Genomic DNA, 23,275 nt, shown 5'->3' with positions numbered 1-23,275 from the left:
CAGCTACAGCCAGACATCCTGGAATGTGAAGTCAAATGGGCCTTAGGAAGCATCACTATGAACAAAGCTAGTGGAGGTGATGGAATTCCAGTTGAGCTATTTCAAATCCTGAAAGATGATGCTGTGAAAGTGCTGCACTCAATATGGCAGCAAATTTGGAAAACTCAGCAGTGGCCACAGAACTGGAAAAGGTCTGTTTTCAGTCCAATCCCAAAGAAAGGCAATCCCAAAGAATGCTCAAACTACCGCACAACTGCACTCATCTCACACACTAGTAATGCTTAAAATTCTACAAGCCAGGCTTTAGCAATATATGAACCGTGAACTTCCAGATGTTCAAGTTGGTATTAGAAAAGGCAGAGGAACCAGAGATCAAATTGCCAATATCTGCTGGATCATCGAAAAAGCAAGAGAATTCCAGAAAAACATCTATTTCTGCTTTATTAACTACGCCAAAGCCTTTGACTGTGTGGATCACAATAAACTGTGGAAAATTCTGAAAGAGATGGGAATACCAGACCACCTGACCTGCCTTCTGAGAAATCTGTATGCAGGTCAGGAAGCAACAGTTACAACTGGACATGGAACAACAGACTGGTTCCAAATAGGAAAAAGAGTACGTCAAGGTTGTATATTCTCACCCTGCTTATTTAACTTATATGCAGAGTACATCATGAGAAACGCTGGGCTGGAGGAAGCACAAGCTGGAATCAAGATTGCCGGGAGAAATATCAATAACCTCAGATATGCATATGACACCACCCTTATGGCAGAAAGTGAAGAAGAACTAAAGAGCCTCTTGATGAAAGTGAAAGATAAGAGTGAAAAAGTTGGCTTAAAGCTCAACATTCAGAAAACTAAGATCATGGCATCTGGTCCCATCCCTTCATGGCAAATAGATGGGGAAACAGTGGAAACAGTGGCTGACTTTATTTTTCTGGGCTCCAAAATCACTGCAGATGGTGACTGAAGCCATGAAATTAAAACACGCTTACTCCTTGAAAGGAAAGTAATGACCAACCTAGATAGCATATTAAAAAGCAGAGGCATTACTTTGCCAACAAAGGTCTGTCTAGTAACGGCTGTGGTTTTTCCAGTGGTCATGTATGGATGTGAGAGTTGGACGATAAAGAAAGCTGAGTGCCGACAAATTGTTGCTTTTGAACTGTGGTGTTGGAGAAGACTCTTGAGAGTCCCTTGGACTGCAAGGAGATCCAACCAAGAAGATCAGTCCTGGGTGTTCACTGGAAGGACTGATGTTGAAACTGAAACTCCAATACTTTGACCACCTGATGCGAAGAGTTGACTCACTGGAAAAGACCCTGATGCTGGGAAAGATTGAGGGCAGGAGGAGAAGGGGACGACAGAGGATAAGATGATTGAATCGCATCACCGACTCAATGGACATGGGTTTGGGTGGACTCCGGGAGTTGGTGATGGACAGGGAGGCCTGGCGTGCTGCAGTTCATGGGGTCACAGAGTCGGACATGACTGAGCAACTGAACTGAACTGAACTGAACTGAATACCTAAGAGAATCATCTTAATGCTTCACACTTGTTGTGGCTCAGTTGCTATGTCTGACTCTTTGTGACCCCATGGAAAGCAGCGCACCAGGCCTCCCTGTCCTTCACCGTCTCCCAGAGTTTGCTCAAACCCATGTTCATTGAGTCGGTGATGCCATCCAACCATCTCATCCTCTGTCGTCCCCTTCTCCTCTTGCCCTCAATCTTTCCCAGCATCAGGGTCTTTTCCAGTGAGTCAGCTCTTCCCATCAGGTGGCCAAAGTATTGAGCTTCATCTTCAGCATCAGTCCTTCCAATGAATATTTAGGACTGATTTCCTTTAGGATTGACTGGTTTGATCTCCAGCAGTCCAAGGGACTCTTTTTCCAGCACCACAGTTCGAAGGCATCAATTTTTTGGCACTCAGCCTTCTTTATGGTCCAATTCTCATATCCATACATGATTACTGGAAAAACCATAGCTTTGACTATACAGACCTTTGGCAGCAAAGGTCCTACTCTTCACAGAAGGACACTATCAGTGTATGTGCTGTGATTGTTAATCATGTTAATCATGAAGACTATTACAAGAGAAGCTGTTCTAGAAATATTCAGAAACAGATCTAGAATTCTGCAACTTGTGTATGGTATTATAAGTTCTAAAATATAGAGCAGGCAGAGTAACACTTTATCTTAGCACCAAAACTTTCTCTCATTCTTCACACATTGTTAGTCATGGTTCTATTATGTACTAGAAAAAAGAATAAATTAGACCTCATAATACATGCAAGTAAAGAATATTCTCAGAGGTTTTGACAAGTTCCAATCAAGAGAACAAACAGGTAAAAAGATAATTCCCAGCTTAAAAGACTTTATTTCTAACAAATGCCTAGTATTTGGGCTTCCCAGGTGGCGCTAGTGGTAACGAACCTGCCTGCCAATGCAGGAGATATGAGACATGGGTTCAATACCTGGGTCAGGAAGATCCCCTGGAGGAGGGCACAGCAACCCACTCTGGTATTCTTGCCTGGGAATTCCCATGAACAGAGGAGCCTGGCGGGCCAGTCTATGGAGTCTCAAAGAATCAGACACTGAGGTTAAGTTCAGTCTGACTGAAGCCACTTAGCACGTTAGCAAGCAAGCTTCTAGGGCAATCAATTCAGAATTCAACCAGCATTTTTATATGTTGAAGCCTCTTGGGACGTACTTGAGTGGTAGTTCTGCTTTGTGGCACACACATATAGTATTTGGCGCAGACCAGGACAGGCTACAGATTTTTCTGGAGAGCATACATTCTTAAAATAAGGTATCAGGAGAAGTTGAGGATAAGCACCCTATGAAATACATAAGGTACATATGTGATCTTGGAATTTAGAGTTGAAAGTCACATTAGCAAAATGTTATAGTGATTGGACACTATAAAAATTTTTTAAAAACCTACTTAGAACACCTTTTGTTTTTTGACACAGCCCTGCACCCCGTGAGGGAGGCCTAAATAGGTCCAGATACCTAAGTTTCCCAGGAGTGAGTGAAGAGTTTGACAGAGCCTATATTAAAATGTTTTGTCGCTGTTCAGTTGCTAAGTCCTGTCCGACTCTTTTGTGACCTCATGGGCTGTAGCCCAACAGGCTCCTCTGTTTGTGGGATTTCCCAGGCAAGAATACTGGAGTGGGTTGCCACTTCCTTCTCCAGGGGATCTTCCTAACCCAGGGATCAAACCCTGCATGGATTCTTTACCACTGAGCCATTAAAACCTTAGCAGGACTAACAATCTGAAAAGCATCTTCCTTAATGTTCTTAACAATCTGCTCACTCTCAATAGCTATTGCAGCAATAAAACAAAATATGCTGAAAGAAGAAAAACAATCTAATATCCCTTCATGTAATAGAACTATTTAGCTGCCAAGGTAGCCAATTGATAGTGAAGTACTTACTCTTTTCTATTTCAATGTTTTGGTGATATGGAGGACCAAATAGTGTTTTTAATCAAAGTTTTGCTCTTCTAGACTGTTAGTGCAGCTGCTGAGAACTCCAAAGATCGTTACAAATGTTCTGAAGACATATTATTGTGTAGTTGTTGTGTCTGACTCTTTGCGATCCCATGAACTGTAACCTGACAGGCTTCCCTGTCCATGAGATTCTCCAGGCAAGAATGTTAGAGTGGGCTGCCATTTCCTCCTCCAGATCATCATCCTGACACAGGGATTGAACCCACATCTCCTGCATTGGCAGGCAGGTTCTTCATCGGTGAGCCACCAGTGAAGCCCCTAAATCTACGCGTTTGTTTCTATTTTGCATGTGCATTCATTTGTGTTGTTTTTAAATTGCACATAAGTGGTATCATACAGTATCATCCAAGTCTCCTTCACCCTTGACTGCCCTAAATCCAGTGCACTGCTGTGGCAAAGAGGTGGTGGGAACAGAGCATTACCAGGTAGATAATGGGATCATTCCCAGGAGAGCTATCAACATTTCTTCCCAGTGGATAGTAGTGATCATTGAGCGTGGAGTGCAGTGTATGAGCAGGGCTCTTGAGGAGTGGGGGTAGGGACAGAGGGTGGACTAGGTGTTCTCGGGAGTTCGCAAAGCTGGGATGGAAGGGAAAGAGGATTACAGTGACCAGACTCCCCCTGTCCTGAAATAGGCAACCTGACACTGAATCCCAAATACCTGTCCATTGCTGGGATATACAGAAGACACACCCTCTCTGTGCCTCAGATTCCTCCTAGAAATAGTCTCTTTGCTGCCTGATAACTGCACTTGTGTCCGCCCACACTGTTACCACCCCAAACTCTGCCAAACTCATTCACTGCACTCATAAGGCCCTTTCTCCAACATGAACCTTCTGCTGATCAGAGACTGGATTTATCAAGAAAAGAGTTCCTGCATTCACTCTACTCATAAAGCCTTTCTCCACTGTGAATCTCTGAAGATACTCAAGGCCAGAACTGGCAGTGAAAGATTCCCCACATTCACTGCACTCATTTTTCCCTCCAGTGTGCACCGGAACTGAGGTGATGCATTTGATTAAAGGATGTACCATTCTGAGTAGAATTTAAAGTGTAATTTCCTTTTCAAATTCTATATAGTTTGAGCTTGCCATTCTAAAAGGAGTTTTAGGGTACATTTCTTGTTTTGGCACATTCTGAAAATACAAACTGTAACTTGCAAACATACACAAAATACAGGAGTCCAATTACCCTCACATTACTAACCTTTTTTCAGTCTTCCCTTGTCCTATTCCCTGGCCACTCCTTCTCTGAATACTGCACACTATTGCTCAGCTCTGGTAATTTGAATAACATTTTTTTTTTTTAACTTTGTATTTGGGCAAAGAATCCAGCACCTCATCCTATTTTATACTATTTCCCAGGCTCTTTTCACATATACCCTATTTCAACTGTTTACATTTGGATTTTGCATAAGCTTCCTTTCAGAAATCTTGGTTAATGGAACTCTATAATAAATGACAGTTTAAAAGTATTTTTTAAAATCTACTTAATGAAAATGTCTTTCTCAAAGGAGATTAAGAATTAAATGTCATCTGTAAGTAGTAAAGAATCTGCCTGCCAATGTAGGAGACGGGTTCAATCCCTGGGTGGGGAAGATTCCCCTGAAGAAGGAAATAGCAACCCACTCCAGTATTCTCGCCTGGGAAATTACATGGACAGAGGAGCCTGGTGGGCTACAGTCAGTGGAGCCACAAAGAGTCAGACAGGGCTGAGTGACTAAGCACAGCACAAATGCAAATCAAGTACAAGAATGTATCTTATAAAGGTACCAGCACTATAGAATTTTAGTTTTACTGTTTATTTTTAGTTAAAAGATGGTCCTGTCATTAGTTTTCAGGAACAGTAAAAGTTTAACTACCACTGCATGATAACTACACACCAGTGACTTACATGTTATTTCATCCTTACAATAAACAGGCAAGGTTACTGCCATTTTATAGATGAAAATAGATTCCAAAGGATCACACAGCTAGTAGTAGGAAAGAGCTGGTATTTAAGTATGAAGCCACAGCCCAGCTTCTTCCTCTTCTTCCACCATTATGCTATGCCACATCTCATTCAAGTCAGAAAATAAATCTTTATTCTAAAGTTTCACGCTCTGTGTTTTCTAAAGATAGAGAAAAACTATAAAAATAAATAAAACAAATGCTTTTTCCCCCCTCTGTGGCAAAATTAACATCTAATCTAAACACTGAGTATACTAAATGGCAAAACTTCAGTTTCCTTTTCACCAGGTAATGAAACTAAAAAAGCATTTGAATATAGTCGTTTATATTAACAGCTTCAAAATCACACATTTTAAGATGCTTAAATTTGTTTTTATTTATGTTTTGGCCACACCGCACAGCATACAGAACTTAAGTTCCCAAACCAGGGAGTGAACCTGTGACCCCTCCAACGGAAGTGTGGATTCTTAACCAATGAACCACCAGAAGTCCCTCAAAACTCACATATGCTTTGAAAGTGTATTTTGTACCCCAAATTTTGAAGTGAAATCATATCACACATAATCATGTAAAGAGAACATAGCACAAAAAATGTCTAAAAAAGTGGTAGTTGGCATATCTACTTGGTATTACTTTGTTTTCTTTTTTACAGTTTTTACTCAAAATAGAAAATGCTAATGTGCCATTTGGGAAAAAACTTTTCAAATTTTAAAAGGAAATACAGAAACTTTCAAGAAAAAGTAGGCTCGAAAAAAGAACTCACATGCTACCACATGGATAAACCTGAAGGAACATTATGCTAAGTGAAATACGCCAGTCAAAAAATGACAAGCTCTGTATGATTCTACTTATTTGCAGTATCTGGAGTAGTCAAACTCACAGAAACAGAAAGCAAAATGGTGGTTGCCAAGTGTGGGAGAAGGGAGTAAAGGTGTTTAATACACACAGAATTTTAGGTTTGTAAGATGAAAAGTTCTGAAGACAGGTTATACAGCAACGTGAATATACAAACACTACTACACAAAAACGGTTAGGATTTTTTTTGTTTCTTGTGATTTTTGTTATGAGTATTTTATCACAATTTAAAAAATTTAAAGGAACCAGTGAATTATTTTTAATGTGATGATACTATGGTTATGTCTTATGTCATTTAGAGACTAGTAAGTAGATTATCTGTAGACTGATGGGTACCAGGGAGGCTCACCCTATTATCCTACTTTAATGTATGTTTGAAAACGTCCTCAATGAAACAGAACAAACTTTTAAAAAATGGAACCAAAAAGAAAATGAAATTTCCTGATCAAAAAAATTATCTATCATGAAAATATTTTATTATGGTTTAAACATGTAAAAACGTAGAACATTTTATCTACAACTGATAAATAAGACACATTTATTTCACTTGAGAGAAAGCTGCTGAAAACTAGATATGCTTTGCTGGGCTTACATTAGAAAAGCTGTATGGAGAAAATTACATGAACAGTCTAAAGTTTGCTATGAAAACAATGTACTTTATTAAAATAATTAAAAGTCAAAAAACAACAAAAGGGAAATTCCACAACCTTTGTTTGCAACTATATAATCTTTATGTAGAAAAACTATAAAGTGACAGTCTGGAAAGCAGCTCCACAATAAACTGAATCCTTATATCAAGAGTAACTAAAATGATGGAATCAGTTCACCCAAAAGAAATTATCTTGCTGTAGAGTAATTCAGCTGAGCTGATTTCAACTATATTATTCTCATTTCTGACAAGTTGTCTTTCCTGATATTTCAATATCACCAAAGATACAGCGTACAAGAGCCTGCTGAAGTCAAAAGAATAAAACACATACTCCAAGCACAATTACATATAAAAATGAATGAGGGCTTTTTATCTACAGATCTACAAAACTGTATAAATAACCAATTACACATATAATCCATGTACACTGAAGCTTCATGAGGTGGTACTGAATAAACACTTGAGGCATAGAATTTTCAACACTGGAACATGGCTCTCTGGTCAGCAGCGCATTCCCACCTTTTAGCCCAGCATCACAACACTTCCCCTGGGATTTGTATTTGTGTCTTATCTAAGTCCTGGGAAGTTGATAGCAAATGAAGAAAAATGTCAAAAGGAAAATGAATGAAATATCATCTAAAATCTATTCTAAAACATGCCTGTGAAATATGAACAAACCAAGCATTTCGTGAGTTTTTATAGTCATGTTCCTTTAAACTTCCATTAGTGTCTTCATTAGTACCTGCACTGAATTTTCTGTAGGTTTTCCATTAAGATACAATAAAAGAGGAAAACAACAAGGAAAAAAAGCTCTTATTTTCTTAGAAAAAAAAGTGGTACTATTTATTTTAAAAAACAACTTTCTTTGCTAAAGAAATCACACTATTGTGATCACCAAAATGGGTTAAGTCACTTTGACAATACAGACTTATTTTTAATAATCAAACTATTACCATGGCCATATAATTTTTCAGAACTTATGAACACAATGGAGACAAATAGGCACAGAATATTTCTAAAAACCTATATTAGACCATGATTATAACTGTTAAAAATATATTCAAGTACTCAAGAATATTAAAGTTTGGGGGAAAAATGCAAAAGTCATAAGCATTTCCTCCCTCTTAGATTCTTTAATTGGGATGAAAGTCTCAGGATAAGCCCATAGGAATGATCTGCAATAAAGAAAAATTAGGTCAGTGTACAGTAATTTCTGCACACTTTAGCAGAAATGGCAAGAACACTTTGAGCCAAATGGAAGCATTCCTTTGGGTCAGGGCTTTTTGTTTTAGTTCTTTAATCTCTAACTTCTCAACATGTCACCGTTCAGAAGTGCCTATACACCTACTAACAGCAATAAGAAAATACAAAATCAAAGAAAAGATTCACAGACATGATTCTTTTCAACCTTAGGCCTCTCTTTGATAAGAAATAAATGACCATTTTTTTACTTTCTCTCACCTGTTAAAGAGAGAGATTAAATGGTATTAACCTAGTAAGGAATCCCTGTGTATGCTGGAGGGGAAGAGTTTAAGCCACGCCCTTTATAAAGAGTCGGTAACAGAGGATTTCCTCCTACATGTAGCTGTTGGGGAGGATAGATATGTCATAGAACTGGAACAGGCTATTTCCTATAACTGGACAGCCATGCCTACAAACATTTTCATGAACCTGCAGAAATTTTGCTATCTAAGTGTTCTTTAGACAAGAAACAATGAATATTATGCTCTTATAAAAATATGGTAGAATATCTCCCCCCCTCCCATTCACCAATCTCTGATCATTAAGCTTTCACTGAATCCATAGAGAACTAAACACACTTACTCTGGATATTTTCTCATTAAGTAAAGCTGGAAATTATCTAACAATAGCACTTGCAATTCCAGGAAAAAAAAAAAATCCAGTACAATCTAATAGGAACACTAGCAAGCTTCACAGAATACATATTCTATCAAGCCTACAGAATCCCCATCCATCACCCAAAAGGAAGTCAGTCTTACCCACTGCATAAAATAAATGATGTTCGTTACACATCTAGATGCAGATTAAAAGAACTGCTAAATTCTACTGCAGTAGAAAAAAATACTATAAGCAAGCACTCAAAACTGACCTAACAATGTCTACTCACTCCTGCTTCTCCAGGCTACTTTTTTAACAGAGAGAAAAATAAGCATACTTGCATGTTGACTGGCAAAATCACTTCCTGACTAATCATTTCTAAGCCTATACTAGAGACCAATGAATGATGGAATGCCCACAGTCACCAGCAACTCAACCTTATCGTTATTTCTGCAAAGGTAATTATATAAAACTCCATTCTCCCAGGCAGTGAACAAGGGAGAAAAACACATTCTTTAAAAATGGCTGTGTTTGTAGGTTTTTAGAAACCAGCACCAAATGTTCATGTTTAATTATTCTAAGCAACATTTAGTAAACTAAATCCCTACCAATATGGACAAACAAAAGAGTGAATGATAAGGAAATAACTTTCAAGCAATAGTGCATGTTGTTAACAACCACTAAGAAAAAGAATTTGGCACATTTCTACAGCTTTTGTAGGTTTGCCCAGTTTGGAAATAACATGCCTCACTGCTCAGATAATATTCCTACTCCTCGAATCATGAGTATAGGTTTTTAATTTTGTGACTAGGCAAGACAAAGTACAACAACTTGAAAAGATACTTTTAAAAAACAAGCTTGAAAAAAAAAAAGCTAACTCAGAACAATCTGTTATTAGAACCGCTACTCTATTAAGAAGGTAAAAAACCATCAAATCATGGTAAAAAGTGTCTAAGTGAAAAACTGAAAGCAAGGTTCACAAACAGTAGCGTCAGTTCAAGTCTACATGACCCTTTATTACATTATAGTAATATTATGTTCAACATTACATAAATTTTCTTATGTCTTCCTCACACTGCAATTTATCCCTACTGTACAACAGATTTCAACTCTGAAAATGGTTTAAATCAACTTTTTGCATCTTTAATTTACAAACCATTGGGTGTTACGTTTCGTAAAAAATTGTATCATTTTAAAATTCCACTTAAAAGCTAAACTTAAATCCTTTAAAAACAAAAAAACCAATGAAGGTGCTTTAAACAGAACCTTGTAGAACTATTTTGATACCAGTGTTTTTGAAAGAGAGCCTACAAAAAAAAAAAAAGAGCCTACAGAGGGCTATAAAAGGGCAACCTTCATAAATTTTCTAATGATAGAAAATTAAATCAAAAGATGGAAATTTAATTTTTCCCTGAAAATAAGTAGTTGCTCAAGACATGGGTTAAGTGTATTGAAATCATACTGCTTCTTTGAAAAAAAAAAAAAAAAAAAGAGATTTTAACCAGGCATACCATTAACAGAAGACCACGCATATCTGCCTAGTCTTTTGATCTCTGGGTACTAGTATTACTCAAGGGAACATTACCCAAGAAATTGGTTGGCAAGCCCACCAAATATGAGTCTTGGGTCCCTAAATTTTGAAAGTCATCTCAGTAAACACAGAACTTTAGCTACTTGAACAGTGAAGCTTGTAAAGTGCACTAGGTGTAAGAAACACAACAGAAGTGCTGAACTCACTTAGCAGGACTTTAAGGGACTTGATGTCATCAATAGGGCAAAAAAACAACATTAACGTTTTCTGTTCAGATTTTATTTGAAATCTAATTCAAATTGTCAAAGCTACAAAAGGGGGGAAGACATCTGTATTATTTTTTCTAAGTCACAACATCCTAAAACAAAATACTACTACTGCCAGCAGATCCATTATACACATTTCTGATGAAATTCATTAGCACAATAAAAATTTCATCTTGAGAAACAGCCACAACAAAAGTAATTTATACAATATAAAACAACGACAGGTCTACAGATGCAGTTACTTATGAGTTTACACATGCATTCACAAACAAATAAAAACCCCAGGAATGCTCTTTCATTAGATTTTTTGTTTTTCGTTTTTTTAAAAAAACAGACCGTCCAGGCACAAAACAAAATCGCATTTCCAATAAGTGACAGCATCTTAAAAATTTATGTCAGTGTTTGTTTTTCTTTGACTTTTTATGAGACCTGTGTGGAGATCGGGACTGGGATCTGGATTTCTTCCCTGATTTTTTAGGGGATCTAGACCGTGATCGCCTAGATCTTTTAGGTGTCCTTGAACCAGATGGAGATCTGAGGAAACAAACAAAAACAATTTAACCAAAGTACTCACATGATCAAAACAAACTATCCTTAAATTATCTAAAATGATCTTTAACAGGGCACAATGAAAGTCACTGAAATAAAAAAGGCTGTAAACTTTCCAAATTGATACTGTGCCTACTATATGCACACACTCACACACACACAAATTTTGTACTTCCTATGCATCACACCAGTGATCATCAGTAGCATGCATGCCAAGACAGACTCTGGAGCCCTACCACTGCTCTACTGAATCAAACTCTCGAAATCTGCATTTTAGCAAGCCAAAGTTCAAAATGGCATCCAATATCATTCACAAAACTTTTGAACGCAGTGGCTTTGCTGCCTATCTTCTTGAGAGGAAAAGCACCAACTATTGCAAATTCAAGGGAATCTTTTAAGACAGCACTCTGTAAGTGCTATGCATTAAAATTACCAAAACAAATAATTATATAATTTTCATGAATGTATATATACAATATATGCACAAGTATCATTCAGAAAAAAGAGTTATCTGTTATAGAAAAATTTCACTAAAAAATGGTTACAGTAAAAACATTTTAGGGTAAAAAGCAGTTTCAGCTCTCAGGAAAACTCTATAAAACACCCAGATAAACAAAACACTTCTGAATCACCTTTCTGGAACTTGGAGGAGAAAGGTATAGAACACACTAAATTAAACGCTGAAGAAACACAGTCTATGGTATTTATGTCCACAAGTCTACCCAAGAACTTGCTAGTAAGATTACTGCTGGGTGGGGAGGAACATGTATTTTTCTTTCAGCCTTGACAAAAACCAAAGAATATTCTATAGAAACTAAAGAACAGAAAGGAAAGAAAAGCAGCTATTCTTACTCCACAGAAAACTGATGTTTAAAATTCCTGGCTAGTCTTTACGTGTTGGAAGCTTTCTTATGCTTTAGTCATGAGGAGACTGGGGTGGGGAGATGGGAAGGAAGAATCTAAAATGAAAAGTATATCTGTTTGGTTTTCTAAAATCCTTTCAAAAATGGCTGTCAAACAAACTATTTTCAAAAGCTGGTGGAATGACAAGGAAACTGGCATTTTAAATATTACAAAAAATGACTTGCGTTTACCTTTTGGCCTTTTTGCTAACATCTCTAGGAGAATCTTTGTGAGATGACCTGGACCGTGAGCTCTCTTTATGAGATCTTTCTGAACGCTCTGATCGCTCCGATTTTGGTGATGGGGATTTCACTCGTCTACCACTGCTACTGCGAGATGGGCTAGGGGATGTACTGTGTCGCCTTTTCCTATGGAACAAAGCCCCCAAAACATCCCATAAGTGAGCAAAGGATCAGGTATACCATTTTCCTTCTACTAAATTAGCTTCTAATTCCTATCAGTTTACACTATCTTTATTTTCACTAACCTTATTAATGTTATTTTCCAACAACATTCAAAGCCTTTTACACTAAGAACAAAAAAGTCTTAAAGATAGACTGATCGACACAAAAACTGAACTGAACTAAACTGGATTTTTCTCTGCTCTAAGAGATTATTGGAACAATGGACAAAATTCCATCAAGGTCTCTGATTAGATAATAGTGTTTTTTAAATGTTAATTTCTTGCTCTTGAAAATTTTTTCTTTTTGTTTGATCTGGAAACTTTTACTGTGGTTAAGTATGAAAATGGGGCATCATGTAAGCAAGTTATTCTTAAATGATTGGGGGTGAGGGGAGAAAGGAAGAGGAAGAAGAAAATAAAGCAAAAGGAGAAATACTTTAACACTGGGGGAATGACGGTGAAAGCTATCTGGGAATTCTTTATAGCATTCTTGTAACTTTTCTGTAACTCTGAAATTATATCAAGATAATAATAAATGACAAAAAAGTGATGGATTACTTTACCAATTAGTATAACCATGTTATCTTGTAACTATATGAAGAGTGACTAAGCCAAAATTTTTTAATTTGCATTTGCTTGGTTCTTATTAGGAAAAATCTCAATTCTAAAGTAACTTTTTCTACTAATCAGAGATTTAGGAACTGTGAAAGTAAGAAATAAAAACTACAAGAGAAATGATTTTGATTAGAAGACTTGAAGTGAGGACCACGTCTCTACAGCCTAAGTACACAATCTCCCTTAACAAACAGGACTGGGAGACTCAAGTTTACAGGTAGCAGCCTCAGCACAGAAGAAAAGCTTATATTGGAGGCAACAGGTAAGTGAGGACCACGTCTCTACAGCCTAAGTACACAATCTCCCTTAACAAACAGGACTGGGAGACTCAAGTTTACAGGTAGCAGCCTCAGCACAGAAGAAAAGCTTATATTGGAGGCAACAGGTAAGATCTAGCAAGCTGCTTAGTTATTTAAGCCTCAGGTTCGATACGTAATACTGTAACTGAATTCTTGCCCTGAACTAAGGCTAAGGTACCTTATGAACCATGTAAAGGGATGGTGTCCCAGGTAACTAAGCCAAGTGCCAAATGCCCCTTTGCTCAGCTAATTCTGCCTTCTGCAGGCAGAAGCCAAACATGTTTATCACACACACAAAAAATATTTTTTCCAATCTATTGGTTCCAGTGATGAAAATATTACAAAATGAAACATGATTCCAAAGCCTGCATGGGCATTAAATAAGAAATGTTATACCTTTCTTTCCTTGTTGGAGTACATTCATCTTTCTCCTTCTTGTCTTTGGATCGAGATTCCAATTTTTCTTTATCCTTCTTATCTCTTTCTCGTTCTCTTTCTAATTCCTTCTCTTTCTCCTGTTTTTTTTTTTTTTTAAAGAAATATTTAGTCATTAAAAAACACCAATCTGGTTAATCTCATTTATGTAATATTTTCCCCTCTAGTTAACTATTTGTAAAATTACTACTGAAGGTATACCTACTCTTCCAGAAAGCTGGTCATTTCTTCTACTCCTCTACTTATACTGAATGATAATAATGATACCAGCAACAGTGGCTAAGTATTTTCTGAATGCCTACCATAGGCCAAGCGATTAATGAACAACTTTCCATATACCACTGCACGTAATTCTTTAAAACATGCCTATGAATAGTATTATCCTCATTCAAAACATGAAAAATGAGCCTTAGAAAGGCTCAGTGCCATGCCTAAGGTCATACAGGAATTAGGTCAGGATCTGAGCCAAAGCTCCAGAGTCAGGGCTCTTAAGAGTGCTGTCCCTTCACTTAAACAAACTGGAAAAACAATATGATGACCTTTCCATCTCAGACTACAATAAAATTGTCAATAGTGATTCTAATTGCACAGCAAGTTGATTTAATCAAAGGAAAGCACTTATTAAAGTAATATACTAAAAAGGAGAAAAACCTACTCACAATAAATGTCTAGTAAAAAGTCTTATTACTAATAGTGGAAAATAAGTATCAATCATAGTGGAAACTTATAAAAGTATAAATTATAAATCCTAATTTATAAAAGTACAAATTGACTACATGACTATATAATTATGTAAACCAGAAAAATTATTTGCTTATCCCCAACTGCTACAACTGCCACTTCTCACTTGAAATTATGACTGCTATTGATAATTAAGGGAGTAGCTACCAACAATGAACCCACAAAGCCAACTGAGCTCTTCAAAAACAAGAATTAAAAAACAAAACAAAACAATTAAACTTCTCTATGATTTGTATGCATCAAGAAAGCTAATCGATATCCAATAAAAAGCCCATACCAGATGCTGAAGAATGTTTTCTGGGAAGGGCCAGGTAGTAAATATTTTCTGCCGTGGGCTACAGTCTGTCAATTCTATAACCGTAGTCCAAAAGCTACTACAGATAATACATAGGTAATAACTGAAGGGGCGTGGCTGTGTTCCAGTAAGTTTATTTACAAAAATGAAGTGATGGTCATAGACTGCTGACCCCTGGCCTACGCCTGCAAAAAACACACTCTTTCTTCCAATTATAACCATGGAGTGCAAGGAGACTAAAATGGTAATAAACATGTTACTACATCAGGGCCAGTGGGCACCTCAGGGTGCAGTCTTTCGTGCAAATCAAACACTTGCCACCCCAACCCCAAAGGGACTCAACAGGGTTCAGATATATAACATCTTTTTTTTTTTTTTCCAATCTCATGTATCTTTTTTCCAAATACAACTACTGAGGACAAATTTACAAAGTGATGTTGAAGAGACCAACTTTCTCTGGTGATCTGCAGGTTACATTTTCCTGATTGATACTTCACAGGAATCAGACTACAGTTCACGTATGATATTTTATACATTTTAATAATAAAAATTAATGTTAACTATTATTTAATTCTTTGCGTGTGTGGTGCTAGTGGTAAAAAATCTGCCTGCCAATGCAGGAGACACAAAAGATGCAGGTTCAAACCTGGGTCAAGAAGATCCCCCTGAGGAGGGCATGGCAACCCACTCCAGTATTTTTGCCTGGAGAATCCCCATGGACAGAGGAGCCTGGTGGGCTACACTCCACGGGATCACAAAGAGTTGGACACAGCTGAGCAACTTAACATACACACACACAATTATCTAATTCACAATCCTGCAAAAACCGGACCCCTGACCCCGTTTCCCTGAGTAAAAGCAGGTCTCAGTGTGTGCCCAGGCACGCACGGCCGAGCAGCGCCAGGAGTCCACGTGCTGCGACGCGCCACGGCTGCTCTCCTACGCCACTGCTCCCACCAACGCGAACAGCTCTGCATGACTTTAAATTCCCTTCTAGTTGTTGCTATTTCTCTCCATCATCTCTCTTTGTAATGACAGTCAAGATGTCGGTAAAAATTAATAACAGTACCAATCAATAAAATTCCTGGGTTCTTTCAACAACTATCCTGTGGGCTTGTGTTAAAATTCCCTGTATATACCTACACATTTTTTGATGTACAAGAATACAAGGTCCCTCAAAAGTTTAGAATTCATAGATGAAGTATTCTACCCCTTGCTGTTCTTCCTTGGACACAATGGAACAGTAGTCCTAACTCCATCTCTGTCTCTCTGCTACTACTTAGCGTTGTTGGTCACAAATGTGACTTTCCATAGGACCTTCCAGTTCTGAAAGTACGTCCTTAACAGCATGTTATGCTCCACTAGGATCCAAAATAAAAGAGCATGGTGTTGTTCTGAAACTGTTTTCCAAGCTGAACTAACTATAAAACATCAAATTCCAAATGTTCCTAATTATCTACCCATATTCAGCATTTATATAAAGGATATAATTTGAAATATTCTCTTCCTTAAATACACCAATATATCAATATTATAGGCAGTCAAACAAATAACTGAAAAATGCATAATTGCATATACTTATTCCTTACTCGCTGAAGAAGTTTATCTCTGTAGTGTTCTACTTGTTCCTGAAAGCTCTGGCCTGCTTTTTTAGGTCTTTTTCCAGATTCCAATTCATCTTGAAACTTCATAACTTTGAGCTGTGAAATAAGACATTTTTAAAATAAATCTTTTTATCATTATGGCTTCTCAAGCAGTGCTGTGCTCCTTTAAAAAAATATTTTCTTCTTTGAAACATGTGTAAAAGAAGGAAAAACATAAAAACAGCAACATAAAACATAAAAACAGTAACTGATTAGGATTCAGTCAAAACATAACATCAGTGTATACAACTCCCTAATCTGAAGGTCACTTGTCAGACAAGTCCAACTATGCAGAATTCAAGTGATCAGGCATGGACCCACACGCTCTCTATAGAGCCACACAAGATGACCTGAAAACCAAGGCCTGTGCTTCTTCCCCTGAGAACGTACCTCTTCTTTGATATGATGAGACTGAATTTGGTATCTGGTACCCCAAATTAGAAAGGTAATGTTACTAAAGGTAGGCATAACTTGCAGCAAGATAAGACAGTCAGCAGAACACAGGGGATAAACAACTATTAAAATAATCAAAGAGAGCAGCATTCTGGTTATAAAGCTGTAGCTTGAAGTGAAGTTTCACTCTGTTTACAGGAGTCTAATCACTCGGCATCAAGACATCCAGAAAAGGTTAGACCATATTCAAAATGTACTTCTAAAGACACTAAGTATATAGTGATTTAAAAGAAAACAGAAAGATTTCGAATTCCATTTCTTGTAATTTATTCATATATGAGCACAGTTTTTTGTACACAAGTATTCACTACAGCATTATTTGCAAAGGAATGTAGACCACCTATAGTTTATCAGGAGACCGCTGACTTTACACATGTGTGTGTGTGCATTGTGATTGTGAGCAAACTAAATATACAGTGAATAGCATGAGGACTGAGATGATCCTGGATGGTACCACAGGACTATAGGCCCAAACCTGTAAAATCCTGTTTCACTTCAGGCGGTGAGAAGGAACAAACTTATCTGATGCAACTATTACAGATGCAAACTTCTTAACCTATTTTATTTCACACTGTTATGCCCTTTAAATGGACTAAATGCTACTATTTTACTTGTATTTTAAAAAATTAGACTTCACCTGTTTTAGGTTTTTTCCTTCACTACCAATGAGGCTTTCCAGTAGACTGGAAACAAGCCATAACTTTCATTCAAAGTGGTATTTTCACTATGTTTTACTTCATGAACATTAAGTTTCCTGATTTTTGCCCCTTTTCTACCTAATTCTACTTCTATTATCAGGATCATTTATAATCAGAGCTTTGAGGTTCTCTTCTCTATCCTTAAACTATTAAAAAGTCCTTGCATTTTGTGTGTGTCTGTTAACAGCTCCATTTAAAAAGACAGTAAGATGTAAGGTAAACGAGGGTGGGGGGTTGGGGGGGAAATGCAAGTGTTCGAGTTCATCTCTGTGTGAAGCCTCCCGTGACTAAAACGGCTATTCCACAGATGTATTTGTGGCAAACCAGTTTAAAAGTTAAGCAAGCAAGAATCAAACAACTTGAATGTTACTCAGGTGAAAGGCATCCCTAGAGTGCCTTTTGAAATATCATTATACAATCCCTAGTTACAATTCCTGCTGATGTGGCCTAACTCAGGCACAAGCACAAGTCCAGGGTGCCCAGAAAACAGGCCACAAAGGGTCCTAACTACAAAGAGAATAGTCCATGCAATGGTTTGTTGGCCATCTCAAGTATTTCCTTTCAAGGAAGATCCCCTGGAGAAAGAAATGGCTACCAACTCCAGTATTCCTGCCTGGAGAATTCCATGGACAGAGGAGCCTGGAGGACTACAGTCCATGGGGTCGCAAAGAGCTGGACACGACTGAGCAACTAACACTTCCACTTTTTCACTTTCTTATACACATACTATATATATTGTAGTATACAATAAAACTAATTAGAACTTTATTCTTCGTTTACGGGATCGCCAATAAAAAGGTATTCACTGAATTCTAAATTCAGAAACTGACATTTGAATTTAGGGGCAGAGAAGGGACAGTACATGAATAAAGTTCATGAGCCCTGTCAAACTGGCCACGAGTTGTGGACCCTTACTCCACATGAATAAATCTTTGAGTAAATAAGGGAAAAGAAGAGATAGTTTTAAAACAAAGCCAAGCTCTACATTTTAAAATTAGATTTGGCTCACCATCCAAATCCCGAAAGAGTTAAGTAAATTGTGAGAGGGTAAGCCACTATGAGAGCAAGAAAGACAATCACTAAGTATCTAGCAAAGAGAGGCCAGTTTACCAAAGAGCATATAAAATAAGGGGAGAAAAAAAAAAAAAATATATATATACATACATAAGGTGTGTTGGTGTATGTACGTGCATGTACAACACACATACATACATATACAGTGTAGAATCATCCAAATTAACCAAAAAGTTAAATCACATGGTTTTCTTTAAAGTCAAGAGGAAAACAGAACATTGAGAAATAGTCTATTTTGGTATTTGTAAGAAAACAGTTCAATTATCAAGAAAATACATTTTTTCAATTGAACTCAGTCTTTGTTTCTACTCCAGTACTTCTATCAGGTCAGTGAGGCAGAGTTCAGTAAGACTGGGAGGAGTTCTGAGAGTTAAGAAGGGTCATGAGCAGCTTGAAAAAGGTCCACAGGTGAATGCATTCACTGGGATAACACAACACCTTACTTTCCTGAAAAATTTATAAAGAATGTATATGAATATATCTCAGGAAAAATAAATCAACTTACTAATTCTGAAAATTCTCTCTACTTATAACTGACATCATACTGATTCTGTGTAAGGTTGAAACAAAATGCTTTCTCTGTTTTTGGCTTGGTAATAGATACTGAGAAAGAGGTGGGCAAGAACTTGTACCAGCCCAATAGCTGGTGGCGGAGAAATGAAAACTGGTAATTAATATGGTAAGGTAATGGTCTTCCCTAGTGGCTCAGTGGTAAAGAATCCACCCACCAATGCAGGAGCAACTAAGCCTGTGCACCACAACTATTGAGCCTGTGCTCTGAACCCATGTGCTGCAACTACTGAAGCCTGCACACCGACAGCCTGTGCTTCTTCTCAAAAAGAGAAGCCGCAGCAATGAGAATCCCGTGCATCGCCACTGGACAAAGTCCATGCAGCAACAAAGACCCAGCACAACAAAAAATACATAAATAAATAAAAATAAAATTACAACATGGTAGGTATTGTAAGTTAATAAAGGAAAAGCACAGACACACAGTAAGCATATAAAATACTGTTAAATGAATGGACATAGTATTACAATTCACTCTCATGTACACTTTTGAGATTCTGGACTGACTGCTACACTATTGATAACATTTACTGGGAACGTTTCATCATCTGGGGGCAAGAAATAAGAAAGGCTCCCATTACAAAACCGTCCCCTCACTGACATGTCTGAATATCTTTGGAAATTTAAAAAGAGACATTACCAAATGAAACAGCATGGAGACAGAGAAGTCTTGAGAGTTTGGACTCTCCCTTCTTATTGTTAAGCCCCAATGTCTACTCTCTCCCCATCACTTGTGCAGGCACTTAAAAATTCTGAGTCTACTACAGTACGATGTATGCATAACTGGAATGTGCCAGAAAAGATTCACTTTTATTACATACTATGTATGCTCAAAATATGATGGATCTCGTAAGGTGAGATATAATCTATTACACCAATATCTGCAGATTGTCTCCTATGTGCCAGGCACTGGAGATACAATCATGAACAGACAACAGACATGTGAAGGGTCCCTTATCCTCACAGAAATCACAGCCTAGAGTGGAATACAGACATTAAATAAGCAAGCAAGGGAAAAAAACCATAAATATACACAACATAATACATGTAAAATCATTAACAGATTAATATGGAGAAGTAAGCAAATCCAGAAGGTTAAGAAAAGGGTACCAAAAAAAAAAAGGGTACCAAGACAGAAGAGGTGCTTGAACTACGAGGCCTGAAGGAAGACAGCAGGTATGGACAGACAGAGGGAGCAGTATGGACCAGGGTTTGACGCCAAGAGAAGCACAGTTTGGTGGGGAAGGTGGAAGAAGGTACAGTGTAAACCTCAATGCAGTACTAACCTCAATTTCACGGAGTTTAGCTCGTTTTTCCTCACTCATTTCAGAGTACTTAGAGAACTTAGACTCAGTCATTTCTTCTTTGATTGGATTAGAGTACAAATGATGTTCTTCAGATTTGGAACTTTGAGTATCTTCTTCATCTTCACTTTCTTCTTCTTGACTTTGGAAATAAACAGAATACATTTATGTCAGGGCAACAAGGGAAAAAAAGCTACATTTTAGAGTCTTGGCCTTTTTGATTTTTCATTGCCTTAAAGCTTAAGTAATGTTAACAAAACATAAGAGGACAATTCATCATTAAAACATTCTTTACAAAATAATAGGCAATTTTATAAAACTCTTATGTTTTCTCCACGGAAAAAATCTGTGCTTCAACATAATCACACTTCTAAAACTTCTGCTTATGTTAATGTTATTTTTATGCTTTTTTCTGCCAGAAACCTTCGATGCAGCAGTTAAATGAAATGAATAATCAATGATTTCTGTACTCTTTGTAGTTCAGTGATTTTATGATGGTTAATGTTTAAAAAGCCAAATGTTTACCCTTCCTTCAGCAGAGTCTATAAACTAGAAAATACATGAGTTTGAGTCAGTTTCTATGAAACAACACAGCAGCAAAGGCCTTATCTATTAATAATTAACATATAACCTTAATAATAAAACAATATATTAATTTTAAATATTAGCACATATTACTTCACATCATAGTTGATTATGAGGGTTGGATTGGTATGTCAAATAAAAAGAAAATGAAAAACTAACTACCACAGCTAAGGATACAAAGAAGAAAAATTCTCCTGTTCTTCCAGAAGCAATCTAGTGGAAACAGACAAGCAACTGTGACAAGCTGCTCATCATGGCCAGAATAGGATTAACAAGTGTTCCTCAATGTTCTTCAAATACAAAGAATGAAGTGACTTAAAAGAAAAAAGTTGTATGCTCCAAGACTGGGCTTTGTGAGTGTTAAATTTTAAATTTGATCAAAACAAGTGTTCTATGTACAAACTAATTCAGAAATGTTTATGTATATTGAAACAAAATTCCTCATAAACAATGTGGTGATATGAACATGATTACCAGCATAGCCTAGAAAATATGTCATTTTCTCTTTAATATTTGAACCCGATAAGCCCTTATATGTTGGTATTTGGATACTAACACTCTACCATGAATAAGGAGTCTTTTAGTATATATTTACAACTATTTGTAACAACATAAAAACAATTATAACCATATTCCTTCCAAATAAAATTTTAATTATTTTAGAACCTGATAATAAGACACACACAGAGAAAATTTTAAGCAAAGTAGATAACAATAGAGGATATACTGTTTGCCTTCTAATTTCTCATCTGCAGAATACTAATAAAATACTTTTCAAACTTTATACTCTCAGAGCCCCACAAATCATTAGTAGTACATATAGGCATAACTCAATACAATATTTACATGAGGAAGAAAAACAGAAAAAAGTCAAAACCCAAGATTAAAAAAAAAAACAAAAACTCTTTTCTGAACTAAAATTTATATAATATTTCTTCTTAATTTGTCAGAAACTTCCTAAGCACAGTTCTTAGCTTATTTTTTAGAACACAAGAATTTCTTGTCTTATGGTACAAAATAGTTCTACACGTGCCTCACATGCTTTTAAGTGGTTAAACTGTGTGTGTGTGTGTGTAAAAACAGATGATTACTGAAGGATTATTCTGGAAAGAGCCAGTCAATAAAGATGCAAAACAGTTAATGAAATTGTGTGACATATGAAGTGAAGAGTGCTTAACCAATTGTCTGTTATTGACAAGTTCAAAAAAATTCAAAAAAAATTTTTTTGCCATTCTAAATATTCTTTGATAAACTTCCTTGTACACTTATCAGACTACCTGCTTTCAACCAAGATGAATACAGAGCAGATAAACGTAGGGACAGACATGAAATAACAACACCCATGATACTTCAATTAAAAAAAAAATGTGGGTCACAGAATAATATGTAAAACATTATATAATTTATGCTTTAAATTTATGCGTATTTTTATACAGAGGAAGAATCTAGGAAACTAGAAACTAAATACCAATCATGTTATTGAAGACTTCTAAAATGAACTACACTACAGATGATGATTTTAAAAATATACATACTTTACAGTTATCATTTAAATTTTCTAAGGCTTAAGCAATCTATTCTAAATGGCTTTGACTTTAGCTCTTAGTTACCAGTTCTAGGTTCAGATCTCAGCCCCAACTTGTTCTTTTACTTTTAAAGAAATGGAAACTCAAGACTCTAAACCCATAAAGAATTCACTACAAATAAAATTAAAGTACTATTTCGAACTTTTCTGCAAAATACTAGTGATACATACATACATACATATATATTTAAGCCAGTCTTCCGCCACAAATACAGTAAATTACTTGTGTCAAAGAGCAGCTTCTTGGTAAAAAGGTATTTTTGGACTCAGCCACTAGAGAGCAGTAGTGAGGTGCAAGAAAACTTCAAGAAACAGAACAGAATTTAAGCATTTTCCCCCTATTTTGCCCTTTCATAAAGTTCTTTTTTATTATGACTTATTTGGAACTCCTAGGAAAAGTAAAAAATATATATTATACTCGTAGTGATCCGTGCTTCCCTGTATGAATGTATGATTACCATCAACACAAATGCATACGCATTTCAAACATTAACATAAATAACAAACTTACTGCAAAAATTTA

The 23,275-nt window shown here is 36.7% G+C and overlaps 1 protein-coding gene across 4 annotated transcripts in view; it reads right to left on the bottom strand.

Annotated features, from left to right (window-relative positions):
- Window positions 1–10,597: 10,597 nt before the first annotated feature.
- The window catches only part of LOC122675349 (U2 snRNP associated SURP domain containing), a 46,207-nt gene continuing 33,529 nt past the window's right edge, over window positions 10,598–23,275 (bottom strand). For 3 of the 4 annotated variants that reach the window (XM_043873940.1, XM_043873941.1, XM_043873943.1), the window contains 5 exons: window positions 20,565–20,724; window positions 16,430–16,540; window positions 13,766–13,884; window positions 12,244–12,420; window positions 10,598–11,134 (listed from right to left, as the gene is read on the bottom strand). In XM_043873940.1, the coding sequence (XP_043729875.1) occupies window positions 10,996–11,134; window positions 12,244–12,420; window positions 13,766–13,884; window positions 16,430–16,540; window positions 20,565–20,724 (706 nt within the window). In that variant the 3' untranslated portion in view covers window positions 10,598–10,995. The remainder of the gene's footprint in view (window positions 11,135–12,243; window positions 12,421–13,765; window positions 13,885–16,429; window positions 16,541–20,564; window positions 20,725–23,275) is intronic. The other variant, XM_043873942.1, reaches the window with a different exon arrangement.

Source organism: Cervus elaphus, chromosome 19, assembly GCF_910594005.1.
Source record: "Cervus elaphus chromosome 19, mCerEla1.1, whole genome shotgun sequence".
NCBI classification, from domain to species: Eukaryota; Metazoa; Chordata; class Mammalia; order Artiodactyla; family Cervidae; genus Cervus; species Cervus elaphus.
Note: the sequence above shows the minus strand (reverse complement) of the source record. Positions and strands in the feature narration are given on the sequence as shown.